At 34.2% G+C, this 14512-nt stretch overlaps 2 protein-coding genes, 1 non-coding gene and 1 pseudogene across 5 annotated transcripts; 1 reads left to right on the top strand and 3 right to left on the bottom strand.

The window, feature by feature from the left end:
• The first annotated feature begins 691 nt into the window (after positions 1-691).
• Positions 692-1528, top strand: LOC111304337 (copper transporter 6 pseudogene; annotated as a pseudogene).
• A 4879-nt stretch (positions 1529-6407) lies between these two features.
• Positions 6408-9358, bottom strand: LOC111303674 (uncharacterized). The gene is made up of 5 exons (XM_022900096.2): positions 8302-9358; positions 7926-8201; positions 7519-7834; positions 6934-7044; positions 6408-6833 (listed from the first exon to the last, which is right to left on the bottom strand). The coding sequence occupies exons 1-5, from the start codon at positions 8617-8619 to the stop codon at positions 6721-6723; spliced, it is 1134 nt and encodes a 377-aa protein (XP_022755831.2). The 5' UTR covers positions 8620-9358; the 3' UTR covers positions 6408-6720.
• Positions 9359-10408: 1050 nt separating this feature from the next.
• On the bottom strand, positions 10409-12873 carry LOC111303676 (uncharacterized). Of its 3 annotated transcripts, XM_089742629.1 has the most exons (7): positions 12738-12873; positions 12465-12623; positions 11967-12057; positions 11186-11352; positions 10994-11096; positions 10863-10924; positions 10409-10613 (listed from the first exon to the last, which is right to left on the bottom strand). In XM_089742629.1, the coding sequence occupies exons 2-6, from the start codon at positions 12585-12587 to the stop codon at positions 10908-10910; spliced, it is 501 nt and encodes a 166-aa protein (XP_089598755.1). In that variant the 5' UTR covers positions 12588-12623; positions 12738-12873; the 3' UTR covers positions 10409-10613; positions 10863-10907. The 3 variants fall into 3 exon arrangements, with proteins under 3 accessions (XP_089598755.1, XP_022755836.1, XP_022755837.1); XM_022900101.2 differs by lacking the exon at positions 12738-12873 and having other exon boundaries at positions 12465-12731; XM_022900102.2 differs by lacking the exon at positions 12738-12873 and having other exon boundaries at positions 11021-11096; positions 12465-12731.
• A 1552-nt stretch (positions 12874-14425) lies between these two features.
• On the bottom strand, positions 14426-14507 carry TRNAS-AGA (transfer RNA serine (anticodon AGA)). Its single transcript has one exon. It is a non-coding gene; the product is annotated as a tRNA-Ser (tRNA).
• Positions 14508-14512: the final 5 nt, after the last annotated feature.

The raw sequence follows: 14512 nt of genomic DNA, 5'->3' as shown, positions 1-14512 counted from the left end.
GATAAGATCTCTGAGCCGAAACTGACAGTAATTTGCATTATAAATGTACATGTGCTACTGATCTCTCATTGACAGCAACCAGTAACGAAGAGATCAAAGATTAATATTTCAAAGCATTTTAAATGGGGGAAAGGGATGTTAAAGGATAAAAGTATAAGCATCAGTTTTCTTTTTCTTTTTTTTTTTTTTTTGGGGGGGGGGGGTGCATATCATTTTTCTTTTTCTGTTTTGTTAATTTCATCACAATCTAGTTTTGTTGGTACTGCTAAAATCTTGATAGCAATCAATATTCATTACCTGACTATAGCTTATTAATTATTACCAATGCCTATAATTGTAGTCAGAAAAAAGAAAAAAAAGAAAAAAAAAGCACTGTCTATTACTTAGTAATTCTTTAGATAAATAGGACGAAATTAACTTAAGTTTGGTCTTTGCTCTAGCATCTTCCATGGGCAATACAATCTGAAACCTCAAGTGCTGAAAACTCCAATGTCATCTTCTCATTTAGCAGGCTCTTAATTTATCACATATAAGGAAAGATTTTGTTGTTATTTTTGGAGAAGAAAACTCCAAGTAGAATTTGCCAATTGCCATATATAGGGACCAAGAAAATTAATACTAAAGTGCAGTACAAAATTCAATAGTACAGTAGAAGATAATGTACTACACACTTAATCATCCAAAAACCCTAAAATTTTGGTCTTAACAACAAGGTTCTTTATTGGTCCTCATCATTTTTCTAAACGCAACACCAATTTCCATTCCAAAATTCTAATCTAATCTTGAGACGGTTCATGTGTTTTTCTGTGTTTTAATTTCCATTTTATATCCATCAAAATAAAATTTTACAGTACTTTCCAGTTCAATAGCTACGATGAATCACGATCATGGCATGGAAGGCATGGCACCGCCACCACAGTTAACCAATGGCACGTCAGGGATGCACCAGCACAAGATGATGATGATGATGCATATGACCTTCTTCTGGGGCAAGAACGCCGAGATCCTCTTCTCAGGCTGGCCAGGCATGCGTGCTGGCATGTATGCACTAGCCTTGATATTCGTCTTTGTTCTTGCTTTCCTTGTTGAATGGCTCTCTCATTCCCGGTTGATCAAGCCAGGATCAAGCAATGTCTCAGCTGGTCTTGTGCAAACATTCTTGCATGCCATGAGGGTTGGTCTAGCTTATTTGGTAATGCTTGCTGTTATGTCTTTTAATGGTGGGGTGTTTCTTATGGCTGTTGCTGGTCATACCTTGGGCTTCTTGTTGTTTGGTAGTAGGGTTTTCAAGAAAAATACGGAAGTGTTGTCTTATGACAAAACCTCTGATCTTCCTCCTATGAGTTGCTGATCACCCAGGGACAGATCTGGGGTGGGACAGCTGCCCCACAAAAATCCTGAAAATTAATTTTAATCATTAGGAAGTTATTCAAAATTTTAATAATTTTTTTGTATTTTGTTCCTATTAAAATATAAAAAAATAAGTAAAATTATTAGAAATAAATCAATTTTTTTGTTTTAGATCTCATTAATTGTAAAAAAAAAAAAACTTAAGTGCACGGATGTATTAAAAAATAAAATAAATAAATAAAGTAATATTATTGTAATTAATATAATAAATTAATCCCCACTAATGATAAATTCTGATCCGTCCTTGTGATCACCTATACATTGATTCCTTCTGTTTCAGTTTCCAATTTCTAGTACTCTTTAATCGTATCTATGTCTCTCATTTAAAACATATGAAATTTATCAGTCAATTCCTTAATGAAATGCGTTATAGCTAGGTTCTTATTTCTGTCTGTGAGTGTACTTTTTTTTCATCTTTTATTCTAATGAAAATTTCCAAAATTTTGAGGGTTTTTTTTTTTTTGTTGGCTATGTTCATAATTTTTTTGATAATTTAAGATTATAAAATATATAATTCTAATTAAAGGAATTAAAAATTCATTACTCTGCCAATGAACAATACGGCTGTCAACAACATATTCTCAAATTTTCATCAATTGAGAACCAAATTATCAAGAAAAAGCTGCTTTTTTTTTTCTGTTGTGATATTTGACTTGTAACAGTTAATAGTGCACGTGATCATGGAGATTGGGTGGGTTCTGCATCTTTTTTCTTTTCCATTTTCCTCGAGAAAAAGGAATAAAACATTGGGTTTTGCTAATGTTATCTTATTAATTTATTAATAACTTTAAAATTATATTATTTATTTTAATTTAAAAATTTTACGATTTTATTTCATAAAATGCGAATTATAAATCTAAATTTAAAATTATATATATATTATATTATAATTTTTTTTAATATAAAATTGAAAATGCCACATAAATATCTCATTTGAAGTAATAGTGTAAATAATATATTAGTACTCGTAAATTATTCGAATTCGATTCAAATAAAACTCGAATTTGATTACATTATTTTTTAATCGAGTTCGAATTTAAATAACTTAACTCATTAATTAAATCGAGTTTGAGCATTTTTATATTCGATTAAGTAATTCGTAAGCTTAATCAAATTTTTTATATGTAAATATATTTTTATTTTTTTAATTAATAAAATATCTCAAATTTAAGTATAAATAATCAAATTTTTATCAAATATAAAAATTAAATTTATTTTTACATGTTAATTAAATCTAATCTAACAAATTCGATTTTTATCTCGAGTCGAATTCAATCTAAAAAAATAAAAATTATTCAAATTAAATCAAATTTTAAATTTCAAATCAAATTTAAATTTAAATTTAATATTATATCGAATTTAAATTCGATCAATTACATTTTTAATATAAAATCAAAACCCAAGTATCCAAAAGGATTAGATACTTGAATACCATTTTCAAAACTAAAAGCAAGGTTTAAGGATTGATTGTTAAATCGTAGTTTCTGATTTAGCCCCAGGATTTTCCTGCAAAAGCAAGGGCTTTGCCTTCTGTTTCAACCGAACTGGCCATGTATAGTTTCTAAAGCAAGCATTGACAAGACATCAACCAATAAATTTTACAATACATCAACATTTATTAATTTCAGCCATGTACAGGTTTCAATGCCGAATAAGATCAATATTGAACGAAAATAATAAATGACAACCACATCATTGAAATTAATATATGTACCGCATGAACATTTATTAAAAGAAACTATAGTTATTGTAATTAAATGAATGAAAATACTAATATTTTGACACAGACATCTGTTCACTACCTAATGCTCCTTCCAGCGGCTGGCTTGCATATCAACTTTCTCCCAACTTTTTCATTTATCCAATCCTCCTCATTGTCGAGAATTTAAGGTTTTTACAACAGTCCAACGACTTTGCAGAAAGGTTCAAGAGCGCTAGTCGCCTTATAACTAGCCAAATTGGCTTACAAGCTTAGGTGAATGCACCTTAAAATTCATGTTTGACTAATGATATATTTGAACGTTTAACTCAATTGATCTATATTATTATGGAGATAGCATTCAATAGTTTTAGATCTCTTCTTGTATTTTAGGATGGGATTTTTTTATAAAAAAATAATATATTTGGATGATTAATTACAAATTAATTATTACTCTTAAGTTATACCAAAATTTGATGTTATATTGCTATTTTCTATCTATACTACTTATATGATCAGATTTGTAAATTTAATTATAATGGTATGTGAATTTACGTAATAATTTTGAGAGTTGAGGTCATATATATTCTCTCACTTAGGGTAAAGATTAATATTTTTTGAATTCTCATCCAACCTAATAAATTAGGTTGCTGAGATCCTGCGATACGTACCTATGTCCTTGTGTCTGTAAAATACAAAAAACAAGGCGTTCCAGTGACAATGAACTTTCGTCATTCTAGAAGAGAACTGCTCTCCCCGTGTAATCCACTTCAGCATGAATTGGATGTATATTGACTAGCTTTTATGGTCTGAATTAATTTCTTGACAGTGACAAAGGGAGGACGCTCTTGGTCATTGGGCCTAAGGGGTAAAAGGGGGTAGACACAAAAGTATTCAACTTAGCTAGGACAAGCTGCTGCCAGCCACTTGCAGTTTTGCTTGGTATCTAATTACAACTTTGACAGCTCGTCTGCACATGGGATTAGCAGGAGATAGCGTCCTCCCCAGCTCTCAGTCTCATACAGAATCATCTCAGAATCTTCTTCAGCTTCATGCATGATAAGATCGAAGCGCCATACAATTTGCAGCTGTGTTTTTCCAGGCTCCCATGTTTTACTGGCCCCACATATCCAGAATTAGAGGCAGTTGTCCCGTAATTATTATTGCCTTCTCTAAACTGCTACTCATATCAAGAAATCCCAGGCCCCAGCTCTAATCCGTCCTTTCATCCATCAACATCATGCCTCTGAAACAACCATGCCCTAGCTCCTTACCTCACAGTCCGCTTGCCTATTGGAATGACAGACACCAAAACAACCACATATTTTTATCCCTATAATCCTATAATCCCCACCTGCATAACCGGCTATAATATTTTGACAAAAGAATTTCTCCATCAGTTTATTAATGGAAGCCTAAATTACCTTAAATTAAAAGGGAATGAGGGACGGTGAGGTAAGTCTGACCTGACAGTCCAATAGGGAATGAGGGACGGTGAGGTAAGTCTGACCCTTAGATTTAGATGTCATAAAATTTTCAAACCGGAAAGTTGGTATCCATCACTGTTCTGATGGATCCAACTGTATGTATTTGCAAGACTAACCGTGTCTACTGTCGCACGTCTAATAAATTTGTCTCAAATTTAATAATATTTTAATATTTTATATTTAAATTAAATTTATTTATTTATTATTAATTAATTTTAAATTAAATATTTAACATGATATTAAAATTAAAAATTTTTATGTTATTTTTTAAAATTTATCACAATTTTTTTTCATTACACGTGATATAAATCTATTAATAAATTATCTTATAATTTTATAATCAAATTAAATCTTTTCACTGATCCACCAGCTACCAGTGCCACACTTAACTAGTGGTGAAGCATGAAGTAGCTACTTCATTTACTTCTCTCTCACATGACAAAAAACTACGACTATGAAAAGCTGAAGCTAAGTCTCTAATCATCCAATCCCCTCTATTCCCATGTAGAACGATATTATTGAATTTAACTCTGAAATTGAATTTTAACAGAAATACAGCCCTTAATCCAAGTCAAGTATCAGGAATATTCCACTGTTTGTACAATTTGCTTTGTAGAATACTGGAATATGTGTTGATAACAAATCAAACTCCATCACCAGACTTGCCGGGAATATTTGAAGCATAATAATCCACAATTTGCCCTACAAATTGCACATCTTGAGCGATCAAAGTATTTGAAATGAAGCATCTGAATGCCTGATCCATCACTTTCATCATTGCCAAATAAAAAAAATACGCACGTTATCCTTCATTATGTTGCCAGAAATTTAGTGTATTTGTAGATCACGGATTCACTAGGCAAATTAGGGGGAAAATTGCGTCTTTTTCATGTTTCTTTTGCCAGGTTTAATGTGAAAAAATAAAAAAAGAATTGAGAAAAATGAATCACTTCAATAAATACATATTTTTCTTGGTGCAAATTTCGTTTAAAATTTAAGAAAACATGTCCTGTAGAGCATATTTAATGAAGAACATGGGTTCTCGATCCAGCATATAAGAGGACATAATTTGGACTAATCGGTCATTAGATTTTGGAATGGAAAGACTCTTACCTCTCAAACCAGAAGCAAACACATATTTCCACATAGAAGACTCGGAAAAGAAGGTCCCGATCACTCCCCAACTTCTCCCACACGAGAAGTCTGAAGGGCGTAGACCATCAACATTACAAAAACGAAAAACAAAGCAAAAGGACAAACGGGTGCACCCGGCTTCTGATCGCTGGCAAATCAGAAAACAGCCCTGTCTTAACAGGCAAGCACCTAAAAGGTCTAAAGAACAGTCCTTTTTCATCGAAGAAACTTGGAAACCGGAAATTTCCAGGTGAGAGTAATTTTCAAGCTTATAAGAGGATGGACCAAAATGGATTAGTTTTTGGTTGAATTTCTCTTTGATTTAAGGTTACAAATGGATCAACTGGGTCTTTCTCCTTTCAAGTATTTGATTGAAAGGCACGAATTTGGTTTCTAGGTTGTGGCAGTTGTTGTAGCCCCCGCTGCCACCTACAACAAACTTTCATAGAACATTTATGAAAGGCAGAAGAGGCTAAATTTTAGTAATTAATTCTTCACTTCATCTTCAGCCATTCAGTTTTAATGAGATTGCTTGCCTGTCATGATCATCCCACTTTTAATTTTGTTTAGTTATTATGATGTGTAAATGAAAAACTTTTTTCGATGAAATACCGCTTCAATTTTCATTACTCGTCAAAAAAGTTATTCATCACGTACAATAATGACATGAAAAAATGGAAATGAAAACCAAAGCAAGTTCATATTGCTGATGGCTGATTTTATTACAAGGATTTTACAAAAAACCATCCTCAATAAGTTTACAAAGACTTAAGCCAGCCAGAGGAAGGTACAAGGACTGTATCCAATTTTTTTCATTGCACATTTGTTTTCTTTGTCATATTCTCTGTAGATTCCCTATACTTGACGACTGCTTGTCTTTTTTATTTCCTGTTTATTCTGCCTTGAACTTGTTTTTTCCCTTCATTTAACTTAATTGAAAAATTAGAAGTGAGAAGCAATACAACCCATGTGCTTGAGAGGGTTCTTATTTCAATATGTCCATTCTTGAGGTAGACCCATTTCTTGATCGTTGATAGCCGGCGCCGTCCTGGACTGGCGCTTTTGTTGTGCACGCATGCTATTCGTCCCACTTACAGAAACATCTGCATGGAATCAGAACAAGTTTTTAAATTGACTTGCTAAATGGTGAAGACAAATGCGAAAAAGCTAAAAAAACATTTTCTTGGTAGATCAGTTAGCTACCGTGTTCCAGTGGAAGACCACTGCTATTGAACCTTGATGGAACACCTGTTTTCTCAAAATGGATTTTCAGGGCCTGAACTACTCTTGCAGGAATCAGAACTGTGGCACGTCCTGATCAAAACAGAATCCAGGTAAATACCAGGGAAGGGTACTGTAACCAGTGACAGGCAAATCCAAATCTACCCGGGTAAGAAATATACTAGTGTTAAATCACTCGAAGGTTTATTAGTTGGGATTTCTGTTGAAAGCAACATGCAAATGGACTAAACTAGGGGGACCACAAGGCCAGGGAAGATTCCACACACTTAACAAATCTTGGACACTTGTAAACCAGAAAGATTAGATGATGAAAAGGAATCTCGGAACATGGGAAAAAAACCATTTGCCAGAATTCAGAGTCAAAACTCGGAAACCCAACATGATAAAATGCAATCGTAATTGGAATACGGGAAAACTGATGGTCCACTGAACATTTATGATTTAACCAACCCAACCAATCCAACCAAACTTTTTGCCTACATCCTCCATTAAGCTACCCCAAAAAGTTTTTAAAAATTTAATAAAAAAAAGGAACATTTCTTTAACCTTGTTTCTTGTGTGACTTGCAAGGAGTTCCTATTCTACGGGGCAAGAAAACACCGGTCCCACAAGAACCATTTCTTGAACCGTAGGCATTAAGGAAAACCGCTCTCATATCAGAACCAGCTTGTTGGTTTCTTGTTTGTTGTTGCTGTTGCCGCTGTTGCTGCTGCTGCAGAGTAGACCAAGGATGATTAGAGTTAGAGGCAACATTTTGGCCATTGTTTAACCCACCAAATACGCTCCCTTTGCTTTGATAATGCTTAATCCTTGGCTTTTGTTCCATTTGCTTCATAGCTTGTTCTTCTTTCAGCCTGTGAAACTGTATTTATATGAAAAAAAAAATTAGTGCAATTTCATTTGTAAATGAGTCTACCAAATAAAAGAAAAAAACTAACGATATCCATGCTTACTTGGATAGCTCTTATTTGCTCATCAATAAAGGCGTGCTTTGATTGAAATCCAGCATTCGGGTTTCTCCTGCATACTTTATTTGTAGTGGATGTACTTGTAACTCTCTCACCTTCGTTATAGCTGGCTGTTTCTTCATTTATCTTCATCTTTTCAAATTTCATAATCATAGGCGTTAATGGTGGAGATGGCTTCCTAGATGGTTCAACAGGACTATCAAGGTTGGAGTCAAGCTGTGACCAGAGCGTTGATTCAAGAGAACCAGACAAACCCCAGGACTAAAAACCAAAAGTGAAAAAAATAAAAAAGATTAGTTTTATTTTTTTTTTAATAAAACCCGGATGCCAAATCGAATCTTTGATCAATAAGAGGAAATACCTTATCGTGTTTATCTTCATCTTGAAGCATGTATTGAGCCATCTGGCGAGTCAACTCACCAATGTAATCGTCTTCCTCTTTACTGTTTTCTGTTGAGATTGAACTCAGCTCAGAGCCAATAGGTGAACTCCACTCGGACCCAGAATCAGATGAACCCATTAAGTAAGACGCGTTTCGTTTGATGGGTTTGTTGTTCTTGTTGTTGTTTCTGCTGCTGCGGTTGCTGTTATCCAGTGAAAGACCATCAAGGTGATCTTGAGGAGTGAAAAACTGAGAAGGAAGTAATAACTCACAGTTGCGTAGGTCAACAGCCATCATAAATGAATTACAAGTTTTGCACTGTGAAGTGGAACAGAATGAATGATGGGATTGATGATATGTTGCTGGTTCGACAAGATACACTTATCACCTGGTCTATCACGCATGCAAAGAGTAAAAAAAAAAAAAAAAGAGATCGATCGATAGATAGATGGAGAACAGAGAGAGAGAGAGAGAGAGGAGAGAATCCTGTGGGACTTCTTAACTGATGTTATAAGGATTGAGGAATGGAAGATGGAAGAGGGTTTTCATCCAAGACAAAGACAGATAAAAAAAACAAGACAAGTTGAGTTGAAGAGATGGAAACCAGGTCTAAGAAAGATTTGTATATTGTGTTTTAACTTTTATGTGTTGTGTTTGTGTTATGGGGCTCTATTTGGTTGGACCGTACACTTGTCCAGCTCTGCAAACTCACCTGCCATTTGTTAGGGAGTTGCACCCTTGGTAACAAATTTGAGGACTAGTCCAATCAGGGGATGTTCAATAGTTTATGCAAATAAAAATTGAGTTGTTGAAAAAGTTACAATTTTGGGTTTAGTGGATTGTTGTTTCCACAAACCAAAAAAAAGGGTTAATGTGTTTGACAGATTATTCCTTTTCTTCTGTCATGACTTGAAGAGTATAAAGTATAAACAGAACCATTTATTCCATTTGTTATCTAAAACAAAAGCGAAGCATTGTTGAAAGTTAGCTATTAAAAAAAGACTGAATCAGTTTTGTTCTAAATGGACTTTGTTGTAAAGGAGGCGGTTTATTGAGCATTTTTATGTTCTTTTTTTTCCCTTTATTTTATATATATTTTTAAGATTTAGCTGTTAGTCAACATAATCAGCTGATTGATGGTTTGGGTGAGAATGAATGAATTGAATTGGTTTTAGATATTGGTTGGATAGGTTTGGTACTAAAATATGGAGTTAGATGGAGTGGTGATTGAAAAATGATTGGCAAGAAAAAGAAGCTATAGCTATTTTTTTCATTAAAAAAGAAACTATAACTGTTTTGGAAAATCAACTTTAGCTTCCAGATTTTGATGATATGGATATGCTATCAAAACCTCCCATCACATTTCTTTTCCATGAATTCTTCACCAAAAACACAGAAAAAGATCAAATATTAGTTCTCAAGCAGATGGTAATCTCAGTAAAAGTTGAAGATTTTTTAGTCTTAAACAAGTGATTGTCATTTTTAGCTCTAGGCTTAAATATGGCAACTTCATCAGCTCAATAGCCTTCAGTTGGCCTGCTTCTATTAGTTGGAAGGCTTACCTTGGATCCTTGAGGTTTATATTTTTTGGACTAAAATCTTAGGCCTGAAAAACCTCACACAAAAGGATGGGGGACTAAAGTAGACGGCTTGATTTGTGCAAATATAATTAAGTTGGCCGAACCAAATGCGTATATAAAACCCTCAAGATTTTAGCTAAGGTTTAGTAGAGTGGAGAGAGGAGACTTCATGACCTTGTTCCTGTGATCAAATTTTTTGTTATTCTTTCTAGGTATGAATTCTTAAGGAAAAAGAACGATAAAAGATAGGAAAATTGGTGTAGCCATGGATTTCTCCAAGGGAAGCAAATATGGGCAATTGCCAATCTGCCAGATTATAAAGGTGATACCCTCTATATATCTCATCCATGTCAAGCCCCAACAGAGTGATGAGTTCATACATTAGCTCTCAAGTGAGTTCTTTTCCTTGAATCCTTATTCCTTATAGCTTTCAAATGGTGGAAAAGGATACTGCTTGTGTGTGTGTGTGTGTGTATATAGATATATATTTTTTGGTGTAACTCTCATACATAGCCAAGAGATGGCATTTTGGATACAGAATCTGAAGCATGGATATTGACATTTAAAAACGAAAGCCTAATTTATCTATCAGTTCTCAGATAAAAATTATGAAAAAGATATCGTATTACAGAATCCTAAGCGGCCTTTGTCCGTGTCAGAAATTTATTTATACTTCATGTCTTCCATGATTATTTGCTTGCTTTATAATTCCTGCAAAAATGTAAAGATTAACAAAGGGTATATAAGAACCCAACTGAAATCTTCAGTGAAGTTTGTTCATAGAAATATAACAGTTGCTACCGCTCTTGTCTTGGGATAAACAACTATACATTTTCTTCACCATGCATATTTCATAAGTTTTCCCATTTCCATATCTGCTAGTTTCTTGGTTCATAAGGAACAAAGCAGCTTGGTTTTCAGAAACCCTAAAAAGCAGTTAAGTTTTGTAAATGAAAATACCTTGGAAAACTGATGGACAATTCATATGCATTGGAAGGCTAGGCTCTAATAATAAAGCGAACCTGCAGAAGTCCAAGTCAAGTTTTGAGATGTTGGTATAGCGTAAATCCATAGTTACATTGATTATCTACCTGAAGCTTCATCTAGAATATCAGTACCTTGCCACCAATCTCCTCTAGAAGCATCCTGTGAATTGTTCCCATTTGGGTCATCTTCCCCTCCATCTTTCTTGAACTATTCATTCACAAAATATATAGGATGATTACTTTCATTCATGTATCAGAAAGTAGTTTTTGTATCAGAGTCGATCAGTTAAGACTCACAATAGGATATGATGTAGAACTTTGGGTACTCGAGGAACGGGAATATATGTCTTGGCCACCATAGTAAAGAGATGAACTTAAATGGCATGGTTCCACCCTCTCTTCATGAAAAACAGAGTTTCTGTCCTTGTTGGGTATGTTATAGGTTGCACTCTCAGCAACTGGAGCTAAATTATATGAAGCACAAAAAGAAGAAAAATAAAGAAGAATCAGACAATTTTTTTTATAGTTGAAGTTGTCAGGCTCTGAATCTTGATCAATGAAACTAAGAATCAAGCACTCTACTGACAAACTTCATGGCAGTTGGCAAAACTTCTTTTTCTTGTACATAGAAAGCCGTAATCTGGGAACAAGGAAAGGGGTTGTAAGTGCTGGGATTTAAAGCCTAGACCCACTAGATGTCATCTCTTACGGGTGACTACATGAACTAACTTCCAAGTTCCGGACAATATTATCAGGACACTAGTTTTACATCATCAAATAAGTAAGAAGGACTGAATTTTTCACAAAATGAGGATAACAACTTTGAAGAATGAGGGGAATCAATATTAACTGTCCGTGAAACAATGATAATAGGTCCTCAGATGACTCTTACTGAATAGAGAAAAATTCTGAGGATATGCTCCTATTGACACTAAAGTACTTGAGTTGGCAAGCAATAGACTTAGAATTTGTTTTCTGCAATGCTGCACAGTTCAATCAATATGAAAGGTCTTGACCTGAGGGCTCAGGGAAGAAATGGACCGAAATTGTAAGAAAACAAAATATCCTGATCAATAACCTTGCATTCCATGTCTCCAAGTTGAACCTTCTAAACGCTGTTTTGGCCAATATTCTAACACCTTAGAACTTGTGGGGTTCCTCCCTCCCACCTGAAATTTCAAATAAAGAAACTAGAAATCTGATTAAAGAAAATTAGTCAATGGTTTCCACTAGAAAAGTACTTTTTCAATACAGTCAATCCATCAACAAACCAGAACTGGCACTTTCAGCCTTTGATTGAAGTTCTGAATTAAAGAAGACTGTATGACATTTATACTTTCCAGCTTCAGTTTAAAAAGTTCTGATTTATATGTTAGAAATTATATTTCAGAAAAAAGGCAAATTACTTGAACATGTCAAAGACTCTAAAAAGTCCATACCCTTTCAATCTTTCTTGAAATTCTTAACCAATACTTTATCCAATATATAAAAAAAAAAGCAGCAAAAAAGGAACCGAAAAAAATGAAATGAAAAAAACCATAGCAAATGCTGTTCCAATATAAAACAGTGTATATACCGAGGATGGAGGTTGAAAAATGGAACTGAAAATCCCTTTTGATGATGATGATGATGACTCCTTGGAGCCAAAAAGCTCAGCAGTGAATGAAGAAGAAGAACCAACTTGTCTCTTACTCTCCATTTCCTTTTTCTTCTTTGTCGAACAAAAGCAAAAGAACTGAATTTCCAAAGTAAAAAAATTAATCAAATTCTGTGTACCGCAACACCTTCCAAGAAAGACTATCCCAATTGGAAAAAAAAAAAAGACAGATCAGATTTTCAGAGAAGATACAAAGGGAAAACAGCAGTGTCCGTGAAGATCACAGTATAGGGGAGGATGTATCTCAAACTGTCTCAGTAACCATCAAATATAGATATAATGCTAAACAAATTGACATTTGCAGTGCAGCCCATGTGCCCATCGTGATCAAACAAAAAAGGTGTTTTATGGTGAAATTTTTCTTTCCTTCTTTTTTGTTTCACTTTTTCTTTTAAAATCCAAGATTTGAAGGAATTTTTCTCTGCAGTTTCCTCTCATTCACTTTTGGTTCTCTGCATATAATATCAATCTTACTTTTTTTCAACAAAACATAACGGATAAGTGCCAAAAGGGGTCCACTTGGCATCCCAAGTCGCGTACCATTTATTGCCATCTTTCCTGTAATGGATAAATGCAACCTCTCTTTGCTCTATAGGGTCAAAAAAGGACAAAAAAAAAGAAAACCCTCAAGTTCACTCTATCTCTTGACCTTTTCCTTGGCTAATGACCTTCATGGGAATGATTTTCTATGTATATAGCTTCAAGAGGGTTTGAGTGAAAGAGAGATACGGAGAAATCTCTAATCCCTTGATCCCGCATCAAGATAACTAGATAAGGTTGTTTCGGCACTCAACCTTTTTCTTTCCTTTCTTTTATTTTCCACTAATAGTTGACCTCAATTATTCTCTTTTAAATGCCCAAGTTGATACTGCAATACCATGAAAATGATACCATTTATACCTGACGCTACCTAGCTGATCTTATTATTTGTATTTTGGTCATGAAGAAGATACTCAATGCATCACCAAACACCCTTCGCCCTTTAGTCTTTTCTGCCTTTGTTTTTTTTTTTTTTTTTGGTGTCTGTCACTAAACGAGTTCATTGAAGAGAATTTGAGAAATGTTCCAGTTTTTTCCATCAAGAATAAAACACTCTCCTATCCAAATTTAAAACTTATCCAAATCCCCATTGCTTTTTTTGGAAGTGGGATTTTATATCATTTGAGATGGGGTGATCCAATCCCATTATTATAGGCAACTTGCATCTTTCTTATTAAAGAGCAAATAAAGTTTAGAACTGTTGTTAGTCTAAATATGGTTGAATCATTGAGATAAAGTTCGTGTGTCAGCTCACCTAATTGGATAGTGCTAGTTGAATAAATTTTCCTGGAAAATATCCAAGAATGTTGTGGTCATTTTCACTTGATGATTTCATCTTGGAAATTACGGTTGCGAGAGCACGCTGTGATTTTGTTTGATAAGAGCTTGACTCTTTGGTCTCAATATCATGTTGAAATTAGGATCATGTTATTTGTATACTCTTGTCACATGCATGTTTGAACTCTATCAATGTTTTCTGACTAAACGAATTTTTCCAGGAGTCCATGGAATCCATGCACTATATATAAAATTTGTAAATAAAATAATGAGTTGTGAGATAATAATAAGTATAACCAAGATGAAAATTGATCCTAAATTCATAAGATTATTCAACATTCATGCACCTTGCAAGGGAATCCTTGATATATATAGTAGTAGCTTGAAAAAATATAGTTTCAGAATCCTGTCCTCCTTTTCCTTTATCTCTTTGTTGATATTTCTAAAAAGAAAAGTTCATAGCAGAAAACAAAGCTATTTGCGCGGAGGACTGACTGCAATATATGGTCAAATTTAGGAGATTGATGGGTAATAACATTGGCCAAAAAGAAAAAGGACGTTGGCGTGGGCGGCAGGATTCGAACCTGCGCGGGCGAAGCCCACATGATTTCTAGTCATGCCCGATAACCACTCCGGCACGCCCACCTTGT

Source organism: Durio zibethinus, chromosome 13 (assembly GCF_047325235.1).
Source record: "Durio zibethinus cultivar Kanyao isolate XHJ-2024 chromosome 13, ASM4732523v1, whole genome shotgun sequence".
Classification (NCBI taxonomy): domain Eukaryota; kingdom Viridiplantae; phylum Streptophyta; class Magnoliopsida; order Malvales; family Malvaceae; genus Durio; species Durio zibethinus.
The sequence above is the reverse complement of the archived record's forward strand: the minus strand, read 5'-3'. Positions and strand labels throughout refer to the sequence as shown.

Bases quoted from the DNA above. Each gene is read 5' to 3' on its own strand.
- LOC111303674 (XM_022900096.2), bottom strand. From the start codon at position 8,619: ATGATGGCTGTTGACCTACGCAACTGTGAGTTATTACTTCCTTCTCAG. The intron at 8,202-8,301 runs GTATTTCCTCTT...TTTGGTTTTTAG, and splicing joins ATGAAGATAAACACGATAAG to TCCTGGGGTTTGTCTGGTTC. The intron at 6,834-6,933 runs GTAGCTAACTGA...GATTCCATGCAG, and splicing joins TGGTCTTCCACTGGAACACG to ATGTTTCTGTAAGTGGGACG.
- LOC111303676 (XM_089742629.1), bottom strand. From the start codon at position 12,587: ATGGAGAGTAAGAGACAAGTTGGTTCTTCTTCTTCATTCACTGCTGAG. The intron at 12,058-12,464 runs GTATATACACTG...TTGAAATTTCAG, and splicing joins TTTTTCAACCTCCATCCTCG to GTGGGAGGGAGGAACCCCAC. The intron at 11,097-11,185 runs GTGAGTCTTAAC...GTGAATGAATAG, and splicing joins GTTCTACATCATATCCTATT to TTCAAGAAAGATGGAGGGGA.